The 21,321-nt window shown below is 36.6% G+C and overlaps 1 protein-coding gene across 1 annotated transcript in view; it reads left to right on the forward strand.

The window, feature by feature from the left end:
* The first annotated feature begins 9,326 nt into the window (after positions 1-9,326).
* The window catches only part of LOC149569548 (uncharacterized), a 35,544-nt gene continuing 23,549 nt past the window's right edge, over positions 9,327-21,321 (forward strand). Inside the window, exon 1 of the mRNA XM_089822224.1 lies at positions 9,327-9,664. Coding sequence (XP_089678350.1) covers positions 9,445-9,664 — 220 coding nt within the window. The 5' untranslated portion in view covers positions 9,327-9,444. The remainder of the gene's footprint in view (positions 9,665-21,321) is intronic.

Here is a 21,321-nt window from a genome sequence, read left to right on the forward strand (position 1 = left end):
TACTTTCTCAATTTCTTCATCCGCAAGGGCTATGTCTCCTAACTTTGGTAAAATCTCATCAAAGGGCTATGTCTCCTAAGTTTCTTTTCTTTGGGTAATTTAGGACTTGGGGTAGCCATGGGAATACACAAGTTTCCACCCACAACACTAGACAAGATGCAAAAAGAAGCTAGACAATCTTTTTAAATTACTGAAAGAAACAAAGTAGAAAATTTAGGTGGAGAAGGAAAACTCATTGTTTTTGGATTTTCTAAAAGAACTTCAAACATAAACATAATTTTCTATTCATCTCTGATTCCAAGAAGACACACCAAATTTTCTTCATTCAAGAAATTATGGATTTTACTAGAAAGGAGATTTTATGGTAATACATACCTAGAGGACATGCACACTAAATGATCGGGAAAGTACCAATATGTCAAGATCTCTTACTCATTAATGAGTTCCTTCACTTCTACATGTACTGAAATTTTTATCCCACCATCACCTTAACCAATTGGTAGTAATTGCATGTCTTTTCATCATTTTAGAAAGATTGAGTATCTCTGTATTGCCACGTATTTAAAGGAAAGTGGGTCTTAAGCTCACAAACTTTGAATCTTTGAACCATAACATAATCATTTCAAGATTCAAGTTCATCCCATCAAGAAATGTTAGGATAAAGTGCTCACTAAAAATAGGGTATGAAATGATTAATCAATGAACTCTTGACACATAAGACCATGAACTTGAATTAACCTCAAGTGGTTCAAGGTTCAAGTTTAATAGAGCACTGAAATCTGCTATAAAACGCAACACTTAATGTCAAGTGTGTAATAGTAAAGCGATGAACCAATGAACTTTGAACTGATAGGTTCAAGGTTCAAGTTCAAGGCTTTGACTTTCAATAAAGGTCAAACTTAAGAAAAGTTTCTCGACACTTAGAAGGGTGAGTCTAAACCTTTGAACTTTTGAACTTGAACTTTTGGTTCAAGTTCAAGGTTGAAATTTCTTATTCAAGACTCTTTTCAAATACTCAGAAAAAAGGAGGACCAAGTTCAAAACACAACTAACTATCACATTTACATATCTCATAGATATGTTGTCATAATCACAACCATCAAAATACATTCACACATCCATACAATTATTCACCACTTCCATATGCCATATATAGATAGTTCTTTACTTATATTGATATCAAAGTGTGCACATGTCAACTTCATAACAAAACATGTACAGTAACACTGATGCATTATCTAGAGTATTACATTTAATTTTAAGCATAAAACCTAAATCCAAGATTACATAATAAGCACATTCCATTATGAATTATAGGTCGCATATAAGGTATTATAATATTTTTCACAATTGATGATGTTTCTAGAATGTCACAACCAAGACCAAAAGATGGAAACCCATAGATCTTGAATATGGTTGTTGAAAGAAAAAACCACCATATGTAATGGCCAAAGCACCAAAGCAAAAAAATTGACAATTTGTACATGTTTCCATAAATGAAAAGATATTTGAACCATCATTTTGTAGCTACAACAATCCTTAGGAACCAATTTAGTAACACCAAGTGTACTGGTAAGTAGAACCATGTACACATTTAGTATATCAAGAAGTGTGAGATACCTACATTCTAGAACATTCCTATACATACCCAAAACTTCTCCCAAGTTGTTGTCATAGACAAACCACATAATATACCAATTGTTCCAAAACTTGTCACCAAACAACTGATACTACTAGAGTGTGAGTATGGATGTTTTGAAATCAACGATAATCAATGCCAACACTATTATGACAAGTCTACTAGTAATTACTTGATTTCTATAAATAAACTTAACAAAATCATGAATGGTAGAAGTATTTTCTCCCAAAGCATGAATCTAAAGATTACCCAAGAGAAGGTTATATGGTAAAGGATATGACATAAACATAAACTTAGGTAGGAATGGTAATTGGTCCAACTTTCAAAGGAAAAATAATAGTACATAAAGCTATCTTACCAATATTATCAAGACAACAAATAACTAGACAAGACACAACAAGAGAATTCTTATGCACCTTGATTTGGGCAATAGGTTCAAGCCACAAATTGTTAGTTTATGGTGACCAATCAGGAAAGCACTATACATACTTCATAAATTCTTTGGGGCTTGGGGTGAAAAAAAAAATTTGGCCCTATTTTATCGAGATTTTGGGCCAACATGTAATTATTAATACTTGTATAGCCCTAAAGTGGTAAAAATACTTGTAAAAAGAGCTTAGGGTTAGGGATTGTTTCATAGTGGTGATGTGAAAATTGGTTCTTGTGGTGGTATTGATCTATAAGGGATTATAGATTGTAATCAATTTGCAATCACTGGATCGTAATAATATCAAACTTGTTGTTTGTTGGATGTAGCCCAGGAATTGGGTGAACCACGTTAAATCTTGGTGTCTTGTGTTCTTTTCTGTGTGATCTATTATTTTTTGATATTGGTTATATTTACATGTAATTTTTATTTGTATCCGTGGTTTAATCCTAACAAGTGGTATCAGAGCCTAGTTGTTTTTCAGTTATCCTCTGTAGGAAAGTCACACGGTTGAGTGAGAGTGATGGCAGATGAGGGTAAGCTGAGGGTTGACATGTTTAATGGGTAAAACTTTCAATTATGGAAGATGCAAATGGAAGACTATCTTTATCAGAAGGATTTATGGAAGTCGTTGGAAGGCAAAACCAAGAATCAAGGATCTATGTCAAATAATGAATGGGATCTTTTAGATAGAAAGGCACTTGGAAGCATTCGATTATGCCTGGCACCATCAGTGGAATTTAATATTACAAAAGCAAAGACAACTGAAGAATTGATGCAAACCCTAGAAAAATTGTATGAAAAGCCCTCTGCTTCAAATAACGTATTTCTAATGAAACATTTATTTAATATGAAAATGATAGAAGTTGGATCTATTGTAGATCATTTAAATGAGTTTCATACTATTACTAGTCAATTATCTTATGTGGGTATCAATTTTGATGAAGAAATTAGGGCTCTCTTGATTTTGTGTTCTTTTCCTAAAAGTTGGAATGGCTTGGTAATGGCTGTGAGTAATTCTATTCTTGTATCTAGTACCCTAAAATATGATGATGTGATCGGTGTTGTTTTGAGTGAGGAAACTCGTAGGAAAACCTCAGGTGGATCTACATCAGGAAGTGCTTTGAATGCACAAAGTAGAGGCAGAACAACTGAGAGAGGAAGTAATTGTAGAAATCATGGGAAATCAAGAAAAAAGTCAAAGGGAAGAAGGTCTCAATCAAGAGGACCGAATGACTGTTGGTACTGTGGGAAACTAGGGCATAAAAAGAAAGATTGTTGGAATCGAAAGAAAAATGAAGGAGATAAACTAGATGGAGACACAGAGAAAAATGTGGTAAGGAACAAATCCAAAGAAGATGCTTTGCTTTTGTCTTTGGAAAATGTTGATGATTCATGGGTTTTAGATTCTGGTGCTTCATTTCATGCTACACCTCATAGAGGTTATTTCATTGATTATGTCCAAGGGGATTTTGGGCTTGTTTATTTGGGGGATAATTAACCCTGTCATATTGTTGGAAAGGGAAAAGTTATGATTAAGTTGCAGACTAGGAATCATTGGCTACTACATGATGTAAGACATGTTCCAAGGTTGAGTAGGAATTTAATTTTAGTAGGGCAACTCGGTGATGAGGGTTATGTAGTTACTTTTAATGATACAAATTGGAAGGCTTCAAAAGGTTCCCTTGTAGTAGCAAAAGGTGTGAAAGTAGGCACCTTATATCTTTGTACAGGTCATATTGTTCCTTCTACTTTAATTGTTTCAAAGAAAAATGAATGTTCAGGAATAGTTGTTGTAGTTGAGCAAGGAGAACAATTAGATGTTGTAAATTATGATATAGTGTTGTGGCACAACAGACTTGGGCACATGAGTGAGAAAGATATGAAAGTACTTCATTCAAAGAATGTTTTACTAGGTCTGAAATGTGTTAATATGAATTTTTGTGAAATTTGTGTGTATGGAAAACAAAATAGAGTGAGTTTTGTGAAGACTGGGAAGGACAATCAAAGGGAAAAATTAGAGCTTGTGCATACCAATGTATGGGGACCCGCTCAGGTATCTTCCCTTGGAGGCTCTCATTATTATGTTACATTTATTGATGATGCAACTAGAAAGGTATGGATTTATTTCCTTAGACAAAAATCTTATGTATTTCAAAATTTTAAGAAATGAAAATGCTTCGTTGAAAATGAGACTAGTAAGAAATTAAAATGTATTAGATCTGATAATGGTGGTGAGCATTGTAGTCATGAATTTGAAGATTATTGCTCCACTAATGGTATTCATTGACATAAAACTATTCCAAGGACTCCATAGGAAAATGGAGTGGCTGAACGCATGGACAAGATTGTAATGGAGTGTGCAAGGAGCATGAGGTTGCATGCTAGGTTGCCCTTACACATGTGGGCAGAGGCTATCAATACTATTGTATATTTGATTAATAGAGGTCCCTCTACTCCTTTGCGTTGTGGTATTCCAAAGGAAGCATGGACTAGTAAGAAGGTGAGTTATTCTTTTCTCAAAACCTTCAGTTGTGAAGCATTTGCTCACATAGATTCTGAAAATAGAACCAAGCTGGAAGCTAAGTCAAAGAAATGCATATGACATTAATGAATTTGGTTATAGGCTTTGGGAAATTGAAAATCATAAAATTGCAATAAGCAGAAATGCCATATTTAATGAGAAAGTGTTGTACAAAGATCTATTACAACAACATGAGAAGAAAGAAGATGATTATGTAGTGTTGGATGATACTCCAAAAGATAATGTTCCAGCCATTCCTCATGATGTGCAACAACCGCAATAACAAATACCACACATACTAGTGAATGTTAGGCGGTCAACAAGGCAAATCAAACCTCCAGAAAGATTTTCTTCCTCTTTGTATTCTATTTTACTTATTGATGTTGGTGAACCTGAATGTTATAATGAAGCTATGCAGGTGGATACCAAGATTTAGTGGGAGTTTGCGAATAAAAGATGAAATAGACTCTTTGCTGAGGAATAAGACATGGGATTTATGCAAGTTGCCTGCAGGTAAAAGAACTTTATAAAATAAGTGGATTTATAGGTTAAAAGAAGAGGATGGAGATAAGAAAAGATTTAAAGCCAAGTTAGTTGTAAAAGGATTTGCAAAAAAAAAGGGCATTGATTTTGATGAGATATTTTCTCTTATTTTTAAGATGACTTCTATCTGTACTATTTTAAGTATTGTGGTTACTGAAGATTTGCATTTAGAGCAACTTGATGTTAAAACAACCTTCATTCATGGTGATTTGGATGAAGAGATATACATGGCTCAACCACAAGGATTTGAGGTCAAAGGTAAGAAGAACTTAGTGTGCAAATTGAAGAAAAGTTTATATGGCTTGAAGCAAGCACCTCAGCAATGGTATCTAAAATTTGACAGTTTTATGCATGAGCATGGATACAATAGGTGTCATTAGATCATTGTGTTTATTTTAAGAGGTTGGATGATGATAGCTACATTATTTTATGTTTATATGTTGATGATATGTTTGTAGCTGGATCTAACATGGATCATATTATGGGGTTGAAACGCCAGTTAGCACATGCATTTGCTATGAAGGATTTGGGCGTAGTAAAACAAATCCTTGGTATGAATATTTGTAGAGATAGGAAGAACAAAAAATTGATGCTATCTTAGGTTGATTATGTGAGAAGGTGTTGCAATGTTTCTCTATGGAGAATGCTAAAGTTGTCAGCACACCTTTACCTAGTCATTTGAAGTTGACTAAGGAGATGTGTCCCAAGACACAAGCATAGGAGGATAAGATGTCCAAGGTACCCTATGCTTCAGCTATAGGAAGCTTGATGTATGCTATGGTATGTATAAGGCCAAATATTGCACATGCAGTGGGAGTCGTTAGCAGTTATATGAGTCATCCAAGAATTGAGCATTGGAATGCAGTCAAATGGATTCTCAGATATTTGAGAGGAACATCCAATAAGTGTTTACACTTTGGGGGCTCTACTACTAATTTACAGGGCCATGTTGACTCAGATTTGGCAGGGGATATTGATAGCAGGCGGAGTACTACAGGTTATGTTTTTACTGTTGGTGGGGTACTTGTGAGCTAGGTTTCTAGGTTACAGAAGGTTAATGCTTTATCCACTACAAAGGTAGAGTATTTTGTTGCTATAGAGGCAGCCAAGGAGATGATATGGCTTTAGTTCTTCTTGGAAGACCTAGGGCACCCTTAGAAGGATAATTATTTGTTTACAGATAGTCAGAGTGCCATTCATCTTGTAAAGAATTCAACTATGCATTTAAAGACCAAACATATACAGTTGCCATACCATTTCATTCAATTAGTTTTGGAGGATGGACAGTTAAAGCTAGACAAGATACATATAGATGACAATCTAGCAAATATGTTTACAAAGGTAGTAACAAGGGAGAAGCTAAACTCCTCTTCAGCTTTGGTTGGTCTTCTAGACTAAACATGAATACAAGAACAATAGAGCCCAGGGTGGTTTGATCCAGTGGGAGCCTCATGGAGTTGCGGCATAGCTATAGGATTAGTCTCCAAGTGGGAGATTGTTGTTTAGTGTGGAGCCTGATCAATCCCCAAGTGGGAGATTGTTAGTTTATGGTGATTGATAAGGAAAGCACTGTACATACTTCATAAATTCTTTAGATCTCGAGGCATCGCCTCAAAAAATAAATTTTGGCCCTATTTTATTGAGATTTTGGGCCAACATGTAATTATTAATTTTAACCCTAAAGCAATAAAAATACTTGTATAAAAGAGTTTAGGGTTAGGGATTTTTTCATAGTGGTGATGCGAAAATTGGTTCTTGTGGCAGTATTGAGTTGTAAAGGATTATAGATTGTAATCAGGTTGTAATCACTGGATCATAATAATATCAGACTTGCTATTTGGTGGATGTAGCCCAGGGATTGGGTGAACCATGTTAAATCTTGGTGTCTTGTGTTCTTTTCTATGTGATCTATTATTTTCTAATATTGGTTGTATTTGCATGTAATTGTTATTTCTGTCTGTGGTTTAATCCCAACACAAACATTGAGAGTTAGATTAGTTTCAATTAGAGTTCGCTTGATGCTAATATCATTAACATACACAATGATCCTTAGTGGGTCCACTACATTCCTTATCTATAAAGGTGGGAGTTCATGTAGATAAAACATGATATTTGGGAAATTTGCTTGAATATCATCCATAAAAACATCCACATCCACATGCCTAGTAGAAGAAGGTAGCACGATCATATGAAAAGCTTCTTGAAACATGCCTTGGTAGAAAGGAGCAGTTTGAAGTGAATCCCAAAGTGAGATGTTGGAAGGATTGACACAAAGTTACTCAATAAGATCACAATAACTTGGTTTTTGAAGGAGGATTTGGTTGAGGCGATGGTAAAGAATTTGGATTATTACATCATTCTTATTTTTATGGGAGTTGTATGTATGTGATACTATTGTGTAAATAGCCTTAGAATATGATGTAAAAAGATCTAGTGATTCACTTTTTAAAGAAACACTATGAATAGAAAGAACTCTCTTTGGAGAAGGACTAATTGCAGACATGAAAATGATTGGTTTCTTCACCTTGTGATGAGTGACAAAGATTACAATTACATCCACCAACTCATTGAAAACTGTAGAAGAATTAGTTGAAGAAACTTGCTCAACATAGTGGGAGACTAGATGCAATAGAAGATTCATCATTCAACAATGCACTATCTCTAGAGGACAGTGCACTGAAATGAAGATATGGTAAAGTAACATTAATAAAAAGTATCAAGGATCTCATCCTCTTGCAACCAAATGCTTTGTAAAAAAAGGAATTTTACAAGAGAGATCAAAGGCATACAGGAATGCAGGCAAGGTCAAGTCACCATCACATGCATGGAAATGAACATCATTAGTACTTTGAAAATAATTATAAATTGAACTATTAAAAGAAGATAACAAATATATTCTGATAGTAATAAACTAGAATTAAGAAACAATGCATAAACATGTAAACCAAAGGCCGATTTATTATTTCTAAATTGATGACATGATATAGGGTTTGAGAAGGGGAAATATTTGATTTGTCCTTTTTATGGCATAATGATTGCTCAAAGAAATGATAAAAAGTGTTCTAAAAAATTGCATAATAGGTTCACTAAAATGTAATGGCGCAATTTTGACCCTACAAAAAGGAAACTATGTTCCTTTGAGAATAAGTTTCATAACACACATTTAAATATCTCCAACAAACTAAATTGACAAAAATACCTTGATTATAGATTTTTTTAAAAAAAATTCCTACTACAAAACTAAAAAGAGTAGACAATAGCTTCTTTGTGTAAATTTGAGCCTCAAACGATGATGCTAGTGTGACATGCATATACCTATGGAATGTGTTGTACTCCTATATGAACCAAAAAAAAAATAAAGACATAGAATGACAAAAACCCAACTCTATTCTTCAGACAACATGCAAACCACATAAGTTAGAATGTAACAACTAATAAGAGAAACAAAAAATGAAATAAGTATACACATGCAAACCTTTGTATGATTAATGCTTCTAATAGGCTTGCACACACACACAAGAAAGAAAAATTTGAGGTTATTTGGAGACTTTTCTCAACCAAGTCCCTCTATTGGTGTTTACACTTCTATTGTAAATAGCTAGATAGATAGATCAAAAGATAAATAGATAAATAGATAATTTGATACATAAGATATGTGATAAATTTTAAAATGCTCAAAGATTTGAGAGAGAGATATTATGAGATACATTGGAAAAAGCCAAGAGAGATATGCCAAGAGAGATATATAGGCTAATGTGGAAATTTGAGCGTTGGTACGAAAGGGAGAGGGGAGAGAGATATATAATGAAAACATAGATTTAAAGGTGAGATTATGAAAGAAAATTTTAAGTTGTTTCCAGTGACCTAGTTAGATAGGTGACAAGTGTCTAGATAAATCAGTTGAAAAAATAAGGGGCAGTAAAGACAACAAATGGGGAAATTATCTTTCAAAAGCTGCGTTTCTGAAAAGGACCTTGAGTTACTGAAGGGTATGGAATTTCAGAGTACTTAATTGGAAAGATTTTCAAGGTTTTCGGTGGGCACTAACCCTCATACTTTATGGTGGAAAAAGGCTTTTGCGAAGTAGTTTATAGGGAAACGACGTGACATGAATGCATTGGACACAAAGAGCATCAAGCGACAAATATCTTCTGAGTGTTTCGATTTGTTGCGAATCTCAATGTCTTCTGTTTGTCCAGAACATACTTTTGTATTAAGTTGGGAGAACTGTCGTGGCATTCTCAAATTTAGGTCGGATTGGAATCAGAATTTGTGCCCAGCAGAACCAATCGGTAAGAGTAGAGTGTAGCCATGCTTCAAGTTTTAGTGCCCCCTGCTTCTGCCTTGGGCCAGTCAAGGCCATTCAATGTATTCATTCCTACCCTTCCAATTCTTCCATGCTCAATAAACAGGGTTTCATTTAGATGCCGTCATAAAAGATTGAGATTGATTGCCCGTGCCAGTAAAGAAGGAGATGATGATATCAATCCCATTGAGGAGCCTTCCAAAACCGATATACAGTGGTCTTCTGGTAATTTAATCAACCTTCTCTCCTTTACTCAAGATAAGAGTCATCCACTTTGTTTCTGCAATGTAATAATACAGTTTCGTCTCAAGAGTTTAGTAAATTGATAATATTATATCTTTACCATTCAGTCCAGCACGATAGGCTAAGAATGTAGCAAATTATTTGCACACCACAACAAAATAAATTAGAAGACTTGTTTGTATAGATATTGTTAATCGTAGGGTTTGCAGGGATATTTTAAAGAAGATGTTAATCGTCTTGCTGAAAATTAATTTCTTTCTGTGCCTACTTTTGAGTCGCCCGAAGGAGAGATGTTTATCTTTCATTGCCCGATTATGGTGTAAATGAATTAAATTAACTACTCTCAAATTGCAAATTCGAATTTTTACTAAAGATATATGGTTTTGGGACATTAATTGCTCCTAAAAACTATATAAACTAGATTTTGTGAAGCAAAACGATGCATTTTCGAACATTTCAGGAGTTTTTTTTTTTTTGGAGGTTTAAGCAGTGCGAAACTCTATTGTCTGTGCAAAGTTTAACCTTTCAATAACTTCTTTGAGAGGTTTGTGCAGTCCGAAATTCTGTTTATGATGCAAAGTCGAGCATTTGAAGAACTTTTTTTGGAGGTTTATGGAGTGCGAAACTCTAATTTCAATGACCAATAAATTTCGCAGTGTTAGCTCAAGCTGTATGGTAGAAATCATCTATAAGTTTAGTACAAGATGATTATTTTCCTTATCACACTCTTCTTTTAGAATGACGGAATTCGCTTTAATGATATCTCCAGCCATGTTAGAACAGGTCGAGGAGGAGTAAAGATGCACAAGTTTAGGTAATTTCAGTCAGGGAACAAACAATACGGTGCTTTTTTCAGGGCTTTTTCTTGCCTCTGCGTTTTATAGTGTTGAATCTTCTACCTTTTATCGGACTGTTTTTTTGTAGGTTGATTGTATTCTTTCTAAGGGAATTGAGATACATTCTTGAAAGCTCAGACTTCACATTTCAGAGCGTTACTGTTATGGATCCCGAGGATTATAAATTTATAACTGAAGGGAAATTGGGCATCCGAAGAAAACAATCCAAGATCAATATGTGCATATAGTACCTATTGTTTCTTCACAAAAGGATGGCAGTATGATACAAACGCATATTACTATGCCATAAAGTGGAATCAGACAGTTTTTCACCATGATTAAAAGTTAAAAACTTAAGTCGGCATCATGCAAACATTAAGAGTCAACAATACAAAATCATTAATCAGGAAGAACAAGACACAAGATAGAAGAACATAAAATTTATGTGGGAAAAACCCTTTTCGGATAAAAAGCCCTACACTCCAAAAATAGAGAGCCATTGTATTATTCAGCAACAGAGTACAGTTATAATACAATCTTCAAGCTCTAAGCCTTTACATGGAAATTTACATCCTGCTTCATCTTGGAGAAAATCTGGCAGCACAACCCTGTAGAAAAATATCTCTCTCATATAGTGTTACAAACTAGAGTTGCCGTTGCACCAAAAGATCGACCTGTTAATGCTCGATACAACCACTAGACTTATAGAACACAGGAGGTGGTTAAGCCATGTCACGAATCCCTAAGGGGAACGTTGGCGGCTAGTCCAACAATCCCCCCTCAGCGTTACCCAAGGAGATTCAAACCTGTGACTAAGCTCTGATACCACTTGTTACAAACTAGAGTTGCCGTTGCACCAAAAGATCGACTTGTTAATGCTCGATACAACCACTAGACTTATTGAACACAGGAGATGGCTAAGCCATGTCATGAATCCCGAAGGGGAACATTGGCGGTTAGTCCAACATATAGCTCCTCTAGCAATACTTGTATTTTACAGCTTATAATGCACATATGTCAAGCTACAGGCTAGACACTAAGGAAAGAAATCTCCTGTCCAACAGAGCAATAAAGTTGAGAAAAGCACTTCATCAATGACTCCAACTTCATCTTAGTTAAAAAAAACACCTTCGTTCATGTGCATGAATCCCCATAGAGAGAAAATCCTTCTTTAGTTTAGCTTTCAAGAAAAGTCAACCAAAAACTGCTTTGTTGTTTTTGTTTACAAAACTTGATTTCCAAGTTTTGATGGAAAGTAAATCAGATTTCTTAATCTTTTGATTTCACCTCCTAAAAGTAGGATAAATCAATTTGCACCAAATAATGTATATAATTAATCTTTAATGTCAGGACTCCAAGGTTGAGTCACCTTAATCCCAACATTCTTCCACTTGTCGAAGACCTACCAAGTGTTACTTGAAGTGTTATTATTTACTTTGCTAAGACTCATTTGCTAGAAGCACACCATCACCACCATCCATGAAATCACACAGTTCCCAAAACATGCTCTTGTGTTCCATCAAGGCACCTACTACAACATCCAAAGATATCCTCCATCTCAAGCAACAAATCCCATCATCCTCCAACACTCCATCAATGGAAGAAAGAAAACTACACAAAGTGAATATGCATTGGTCAAAAGAATACAAGCATAAGAACCCGGTGACATCAAAATCTATAGGATGCTGCCATTGTTCTGATGTGCTCACAAGCTATACAAAAGCATCAATAAATTCAACTTCAAAGCTTGTACCAGAACACAAATGTGAAGTAATCCTCTAGAAAACAAGATAAACCACCAGCTAAAACAACAATCACCATTGATTGCTCCCATCCAACCGATAAAACCCATGTGACTGAAAATAGCATCCAGAACAAATGTTAATCCATCTAATCATCCATACCTTGAAGGTATACAACATCGGCAAACTTATGCCACCAACATAGTCAACCCATATATTGCAACCTCAAGCTTCATGTCCGAACTAGTCGATGAAGGCCAAACACATACATGAACTCTCACTGCATGGGTAATGACAAATCTGAAAGAGCAAAGGCCTATAGAGCTCTCCAATCACAGCAAATAGGAAGTGTAATCGTGTACTACCGAGGACCATCCACAAAGATACGCAAATTGTAATGTCCCATTTTTTTGGAGGAGTTAATTATAAAGTTATCAATTAAAAAATATATATTGCAAGGTAACTTTATAAATTAAATAAAAAAAATCTTCTAGAGGTTGCTAGAAGAAGCGGAGAAAAATTAAAAAGGAGGCCGACCTATCAAGGAAAAAAGAATAAATAGGCATTGAGGGCTCATTGCCTATCATCAAGTTTTATTATTGAATTTTTGCTGATGTGCGTTGTGGAGCTTAGGGTTTTTGCAAGTAGTCACAATTGGCCATTGAGAACGAAAAATCTCAATTGGTGCACAATTTTGAGGGTGTGAAAGATCACTTGAATTATTGCAACTGTGGGTAAGATATTTCAGTCCTTTCACTTGTGCTTAATTGCTGGTTTGGAGTTTCCAGTGGAGTTGCACTTTCACCATATCATCTTCAGCATTCAGTGTCCACCATTTGATCAATCCAGGTTCTTCATTTCAATTTGTAGTTGCAACAAGTTCTCAATTGTATACAGCCAGTTAGGGTTTCTCTGTAATGTGCTTGTCATAATGTTTTGGTGCTGAAATTTGCCATATCATTTGTAAAAACATTTGGTTTTCATTGAATGAATACATTGGCACTATTATTTCTTTTATTTCAGCAATATATTTTAGCAGTGTATTAAATTTAGGGTTTTGTTTAGTGGCCTATTGGTACAGGTCATTACAGTGATATCAGAGCGGTTTCCTGCCAGCCTGATAGGGTTACCCAACCACCATTTAATTTAGTTTACAAAAGAATCAACATAACTGAGAATATGGTTGAGAGACATTCTCAAAGCCCATCCAGAAGTGTGCGAGATGATGAGACTTTACAGCAACAGGAGAGGCTTCTACAGTCAATAGAGGCAAGTACACAGGCAATGATGGTTATGATGCAACATTTGATTGGGGAAAATAGGAGGAATAATCATAATAATGACCAGGATGACAGGAGCATAGCAGGATCACAACATAGGACACAGTCTGGAACAACTGACAGACCCACACGTCCTACATTCAGAAAAGAAACTCCAGCACGCACACCTGATGCTATGGTAACATATATTGTTGATGAACTCCGACAAGCGAGGAATGAGTGGGATTCATTACCAGAATATGTACATGATGGATGGACATTTGACAAGTACCTGAACTATAGAGCTGCCAGGCAGAAGCAAGTAGATAAACACAGTGAGTTGCAACAGGTCACCAACAAGTTGGTATTACCAACATTTGATGGCAGTGGAAAAATGATTGGTCATGCTTGGATTCATAAGGTGGATACTTTCCTATCTTTGAAGACGATGACAAAATTTGAAGCACTCAAGTATGCCACTTTACACTTAGATGGGGCAGCACATGATTGGTGGACACATGGCATGATCACATTGCAACACAATCAGGTAACCACTTATCAAGAGTTTGTGGATAGATTGATAGAAAAGTTTGATAAAAAAAAATCCTGAAGTTTATTTCTGGGAGTTAGCCCAGTTGAGACAGTCAGGACGCTTAGAACAATTTATCAATGACTTGAAGAAGCTTGCAGTGATGGTGCTTGACATTTCAGAAAGGAGGCTAGTCATTTTATTCACAGAGGGATTAACTGAACCACTCAAGGGGTGGGTAAAGGCCTTTGATCCTCCTACATTACAGGAAGCCATGAAGAAAGCCCGCAGTATGGAACTTGCAGCTCCAGCAAACTGGTTTAGTTCAAAGAGTTTTTCGTCATTAGAGATAACAAAGGGGAATTCAGCAAGGGTAAAGAGAAGGTTAGTGACTCAAAAGACAAGCTAGCTGCACCCTTGGGATAAGGAAACACTTAATGACCTGCGTAGGAAGAAGCTATGCTTCTTTTGCAAAGGTCCCTATGAGTTTGGTCATGATTGTCCTATGAAGCCTAAGGGGAAGGCTAACCGGGTGATGTGGGCTTATTACAAAGGTTTAGATTCAGACATCTCAGAGCACCATGATGAGGATCCTGATGAGGCAGAGGGTGAACAAGAGGTAGATAGTGCTGAGGAAAAAGAGGCTCCAGAGATACATTTACAGGAGGCACGCCTGTCTAGTATTCAAAGAGAGGGATCTTTCAGATTTCTAGGAGTCTTGGCAGGACAAAAGATTATTACTCTGTTGGATACAGGTGCCACACATAATTTCATTGATGCACGATTTGTGCAGAGGCGTGGACTCATTACTGAGGAGTTCAAGGGACTGAAGAGGCGTGGACTCATTACTGAGGAGTTCAAGGGACTGAGAGTTAAGGTAGCTGATGGATATACTCTTTGTTGTGATAGGATGGTGCGAGATCTACCTTTGCACCTGAACAACTATGAGTTTAAGGCGGACTATCATGTGGTCAACATGGGTGACATGGACATAGTACTTGGGATGCAATGGCTACATTCTTTGAAGGAGGTTACCCTGAGATTGGAGGATATGGAGATACAATTCGTGGTGGATGGTAGGACTCATGTGCTGAAGGCTATCCGTAATGGTGATGTCAGGACTATCTCATTTAGGCGGTTGGAGAGATTAGCCAAACATAATAATATAGAGTGGGCGATAATATGCACTTTGATGCCTACCCAGGAGGGGCAACATAAGACTGAATATCATCCAGAAATTCAGAAATTGAGAATCAAGTATGAGAAGGTATTCAGTGAGATTCCACTAGGCAGGCCACCAGACAGAGGTATTGAGCACATTATCAAGTTGGAGGAAGGTGCTAAGCCTGTCATGATCACACCATACCAGCACCCAAAACGACTCAAAGATGAGATCGAGAGGACCATCAACGAGTTGCTAGCAATGGGACACATCAGACCAAGTAAGTCACCCTTTGCATCTTCTGTTGTTTTGGTAAAAAGGAAGGATGGTACTCTACAAATGTGTATTGATTACAGGGTGTTGAATAAGAGAATTATAAAGAACAAGTATCCCATCCCACACATCGATGAGCTGATAGACGAATTACATGGGGCTTGTTATTTCACAAAAATTGATTTGAGATCAGGCTATCACCAGATCAGAGTTTGAGAGCAGGATATTGAAAAAATTGCTTTTAGATGTCATTACGGGCATTTCGAGTTTGTAGTCATGCATTTTGGTTTGACTAATGCACTTGCCACTTTTCAGTCCACTATGAACAAGGTTTTCCACCATCAATTGAGAAAATTTGTGCTAGTGTTCTTTGATGATATTTTGATCTATAGCATGAACATTTAGAGCACTTGGAGACAGTATTAAGCATTTTACAGAGTGAGTCCTTGTATGCCAAGGAGTCCAAATGTGATTTGGGGATGACAAAATTGTTGTATCTTGGACACATCATTAGTGCGGAAGGAGTGCGAATGGATCCTGAAAAGATCCGGGCTATTGTTGATTGGCCACCACCAGAGAACCTTACACAGTTAAGAGGGTTCCTTGGTCTATGTGGATTCTATCGCAAGTTTGTTAGTGGCTACTCACGACATGCAGCGCCCATGACAGATTTGCTGAAGAAAGGGGCATTTGTGTGGACTCGGGAGGCATAGGAGTGTTTTATGCGGTTCAAGGAAATAATGATTGCATGCCCAGTATTAGCATTACCTGATTTCACAAAGCCATTCGAGCTTCAATGTGATGCTTCTGGAGAGGGAGTTGGTGCTGTACTCATGCAGGACAAGCATCCTATAGCTTATGAGAGTAGGAAACTCAGAGGGGCTGAGAGATCATTCAACATATATGATAAGGAGATGTTGGCCATCATGCATGCCTTGGCCAAATTCAGACAGTATCTTGTGGGCAGCAAATTTTGTATTAAAACTGATCATAATAGTTTGAAGCACTCTTTGGGACAGCGGGACCTGAATGATCGTCAGCAGAAGTGGGTGAGTAAGTTACAGGCATATGATTTTGATATCACATATGTTAAGGGGACATAGGATATTGTTGTAGATGCTTTATCCCATAGGCCACACCTCACTTCTATGATTCAACTATCAAAGGATTGGCGACACTTGATTGTAGTAGAATATGCCAAAGACACGTGGGCCTCTGCTATAGTGGAGGGGACAACAATCGACATCAGATACACTCTCATAGATGATTTGATCATTTACAAGAACAGGATTTATTTAGTCCCAGGATCGAAAGTGAAGCAGTTGATTTTGAGAGCATTCCATAATTCACCTACAACAGGCCATCCTAGGTATTTCAAGACTTACAGGTTAGTACGGGAACGGTTCACTTGGAAGGGACTTAAGGCTGATGTTTTGCAGTATGTGCGTGAGTGTCATGTTTGCCAGTAGAACAAACAAGAGCACACTTATCCAGTAGGGCTCCTACAACCACTTCCTATTCTTGACAGGAAGTGGGAGTGCATCTCTATGGATTTTATTACGGGCTTGCCCAGGGCCCAGGGGCGCGATTGTATCTATTTGGTGGTGGATAGGATGACAAAATATGCTCACTTCTTCCCTATCGCTACTACATACTCAGCAACTCAGGTGGCAGAGGTCTTCTCAGGGAGATTTTTAGATTACACGGTTTGCCTCGGAGCATTGTGAGTGACAGAGACAGCGGCTTCATGAGTCACTTTTGGCAGGAGATATTTCGGTTGTGTGGCACTGAGCTTACACCTAGTACCAGTTATCACCCACAGACTAATGGTCAAACAGAGATTGTAAACAAATGGGTGGAAGGGTATTTGATGAATTATGTGGCAGATCAACAGTGAGCTTGGGTCAGATGGATATAACTCTGTGAGTATTGTTACAATACTACATATCATATGACTATACAAATGACACCCTTCATGACACTTTATGGTTATGAGGCACCTAGTTTCTTAGATTTGTTGTTGGGAGACAGTCGAGTACCTCGTGCAGGTGAACTATTACAGGAAAGTAAGGATATAGTTGCTACTCTCAGAGACAACATTGCTAGAGCTCAGAACCAGCAAAAACAATATGCAGACAAGAAGAGGACTAAGCGTAGTTTTGAGGTAAATGATATGGTTTACCTCATGTTGCAGCCATATAAGTAGTCTACTCTCAAGAAGAGTGGTGCAGAGAAACTCAAGCCACGCTATTATGGACCATTCAAGATCATCAAACGAATTGGTGAGGTGGCTTATGAGCTGGAGCTTCCCACAGATAGTAGAGTGCACAATGTATTTCATGTATCACGCCTCAAAAAGGCGTTGGGTCAGAATGTGATGCCTTCTGCAGTATTACCTCCCTTGGATGATGAGAGGAAATTGATCTTTGTGCCAAAATCCATTTTGGATAGTAGAGAGAAGGAGCTTCCCAGGAGAGTAATCAGAGAGTATCTAGTTAAGTGGAAAGATTTACCTATTGAAGATGCTACTTGGGAGGGAGAAGTGATTTTGCAGCATCCAGCATTAAGATTGCTTGAGGCCAAGCAATTTTAGGAGGGGCGGACCTGTAATGTCCCATTTTTTTGGAGGAGTTAATTATAAAGTTATCAATTAAAAAATATATATTTCAAGGTAACTTTATAAATTAAATAAAAAAAATCTCCTAGAGGTTGCTAGAAGAAGCGGAGAAAAATTAAAAAGGAGGCCGACCTATCAAGAAAAAAAGAATAAATAGGCATTGAGGGCTCATTGCCTATCATCAAGTTTTATTATTGAATTTTTGTTGATGTGCGTTATGGAGCCTAGGGTTTCTGCAAGTAGTCACAATTGGCCATTGAAACGAAAACTCTCAATTGGTATGCAATTTTGAGGGTGTGAAAGATCACTTGAATTATTGCAACTGTGGGAAGGATATTTCAATCCTTTCACTTGTGCTTAATTGCTGGTTTGGAGTTTCTAGTGGAGTTGCACTTTCACCATATCATCTTCAACATTCAGTGTCCACCATTTGATCAATCCAGGTTCTTCATTTCAATCTATAGTTGCAACAAGTTCTCAATTGTATACAGCCAGTTAGGGTTTCTTTGTAATATGCTATGTCATAATGTTTTGGTGCTGAAATTTGCCATATCATTTGTAAAAACATTTGTTTTTCATTGAATGAATACATTGGCACTATTATTTCTTTTATTTCAGCAATATATTTTAGCAGTGTATTAAATTTAGGGTTTTGTTTAGTGGCCTATTGGTACGGGTCATTACACAAATTTTGCAACAAGATTGTTGCAAGAAACATCTCTTTCAACCAATCTCCATAATCATCTCATGTTCTCCCCATCTGATAGAAGAAAGAGATAAAATAACATCCATGTTATCACCCAAGAACCAAATGACAAAAAATGGCCACAAGCTAGTAATCACTTTAGCTCCATAGAAAACCTCACATCCAATGTCAAGTGAATCCAAACATACAAGATCACTGAGACTGAAAAGAGAAACCACTAACCATAAACATGTAGTGCATCTTTCTACAACACTTCTAAATGCTAACTATGCCAAGTGTGAGCTCCTTTACAACCCCAAGAGAAAAGCCACAATAACATCCAAGCCCGTTCAACCTCAAGAGATCAAACATAATATAAACTCAAGTATCTACATGGGTGAAAGCCTCTCAAAGAAGATCAAATTGCTCCATTTCCCATTATAGGAAATCAGCCGTGTACTACCTCCTATGATCATCATAAAGGAAGATACTCCATAAGAAGATAACCATGTTATCTATCTCTCACAATGAAGATTTCCAATACCATATGATTGTAGCTCAAGATCCATGAATGTGAAAGAAAAACATAAAACACTTGAAAGATAAGGGTAATGCCTCTCAAGTGATAAACCGCTGAGTAGACCAAAAGTGGCAATGAGAATGCTGTAAGATATGCAAGTCATCATGACTCATCCAAAAACAATCTCCTCATAGGTCTCTATTAAACTCATGTGCAACCAAGGTGTCGGCTCCTCGGACTTCCTACTGAAATTTCATCAAGAGAAACCATCTCAACAACATATCTCTCATCTCAAGAAAACTTTAGCCTTACCTAAGTCTCTATGTATCCATGAGCACCAGTAAAAGATCCTTTCATTTTGAACGCCAAATGCATCTTCGTACTCTAATGAAGCTTCTTAGGCATATGGCCAATGCACCCAATACAAAGAGAACTCACCAAACGACTATCAAGGCTCTTATCAGCTGAATCAACAACCCATCATGACACCATGATCTAACCATTCCATACTAGGAGATCACATGCCCCAAGTGAATGTACCATGGTCCCAAGAGCAATGTATCATGCGAAAGTTCTAATGCATAATCAAGAGTGTACCATGACATAATACCGATGTACTCTAAACCACCATTACTTGTCAAGCACCATGAACACCTTAACCCAATACTATGAGAGTTCTTCATGGCTCTAAGATGTTACACATCCTCAAATAGTGTACATGCAGAAGGTGAAGAACCCCTTCTACACCAAGAGGATCTAAGATCCCTCCAACTCATCTACATCACTAAAGAAGATCATCTATAACAAATGGGTTTTCATATCGAAAAACAAAGATGGTTTAAACTAAGAACTTCCAAAATTCATAAATATACAACCGAATCCTTTTCACATGACATTAACTGCTTTTAACAAGTAACTTAATTAACCATAACCTTATCAATGTTCATCTGATAATAACTATTTTAATGATACACTGAGGATAATTGTATTCATGATCAACTGAAATAACTAGATTAACAATTAACTAAACATAACTGTTTTCATGATCAATTGAAATAACTAGATTAACGATTAATGAAGCATAATTGTATTCATGTTCAATTGAAATAACTAGATTAACGATTAACAAAACATAACTGTGTTGGTAAACAGATTTGTTCTTTCCAATGTAACTCTTAAATGCCCAAACTTGTGAGAAACAATCTAATACCAACAATTGGATAATCTATCATAAGGTTGATAGATTTCCTCTGAATTAAAAGGTACAGCTCCCTTGTTAATGATATTCAATGAATCTTGTTTTATTCCTAAACTAACTGGGTACGTTCTTAACTTGAGAACAAAAGAGGAAAACCAAACCAGCTCTAGACATAACTAACTCAGGCAGAGAATTCAGTTCTACACCTAGCCAACCCCAGGAATTCACACTTCCTATGACTCCCCAACATTGGTAATGCAATGTGAATGCTATGTATGCAAATGCAGTGCAAAATGAAAATGAAGATTAAACATCCCAATCTTTACAACAAGAATGAATGACAGTACTCCGATCTATCGCCCATTCACCATTAGACTAAGAATGCAAGAAAGTGCTCAAAACTGACCATAACAATACTCTGATTGAAAGTAATAAGAAAAAGTGATGCTCAAATACTTTGATTCATAACAAAACCTTTCTTGTTTTAAACACAACAAACACAACACTCTGATTATATTTGCTTGCAATTTGCAGCCAAATCTATTACAAAAATTGGATATCAATCTCCAATGCATAAGCCAAAATACAAAAATTAAATGCCCTCCCCTCTACTCCAGCAATGCCTACCTTTGTAGAAAAGAAGAACCTTTTGCAAATGAAAAGGTTTTACAATAAATATATTCTTTAGCAATCATTTAGTTTCTTCCAGTGACTTTTCAGTTCTGTAACCGATCTTGTCTCTTTGACTTCTCATATTTTTCCTTTTGAAAACTGAGATGCTTATTAACTTTTAAAGTTAATAATGATATATATTAACA

The sequence above is a fragment of the Cupressus sempervirens genome, chromosome 3 (genome assembly GCF_028749045.1).
Source record: "Cupressus sempervirens isolate cs-2001-9-10 chromosome 3, ASM2874904v1, whole genome shotgun sequence".
In the NCBI taxonomy this organism is placed as follows: domain Eukaryota; kingdom Viridiplantae; phylum Streptophyta; class Pinopsida; order Cupressales; family Cupressaceae; genus Cupressus; species Cupressus sempervirens.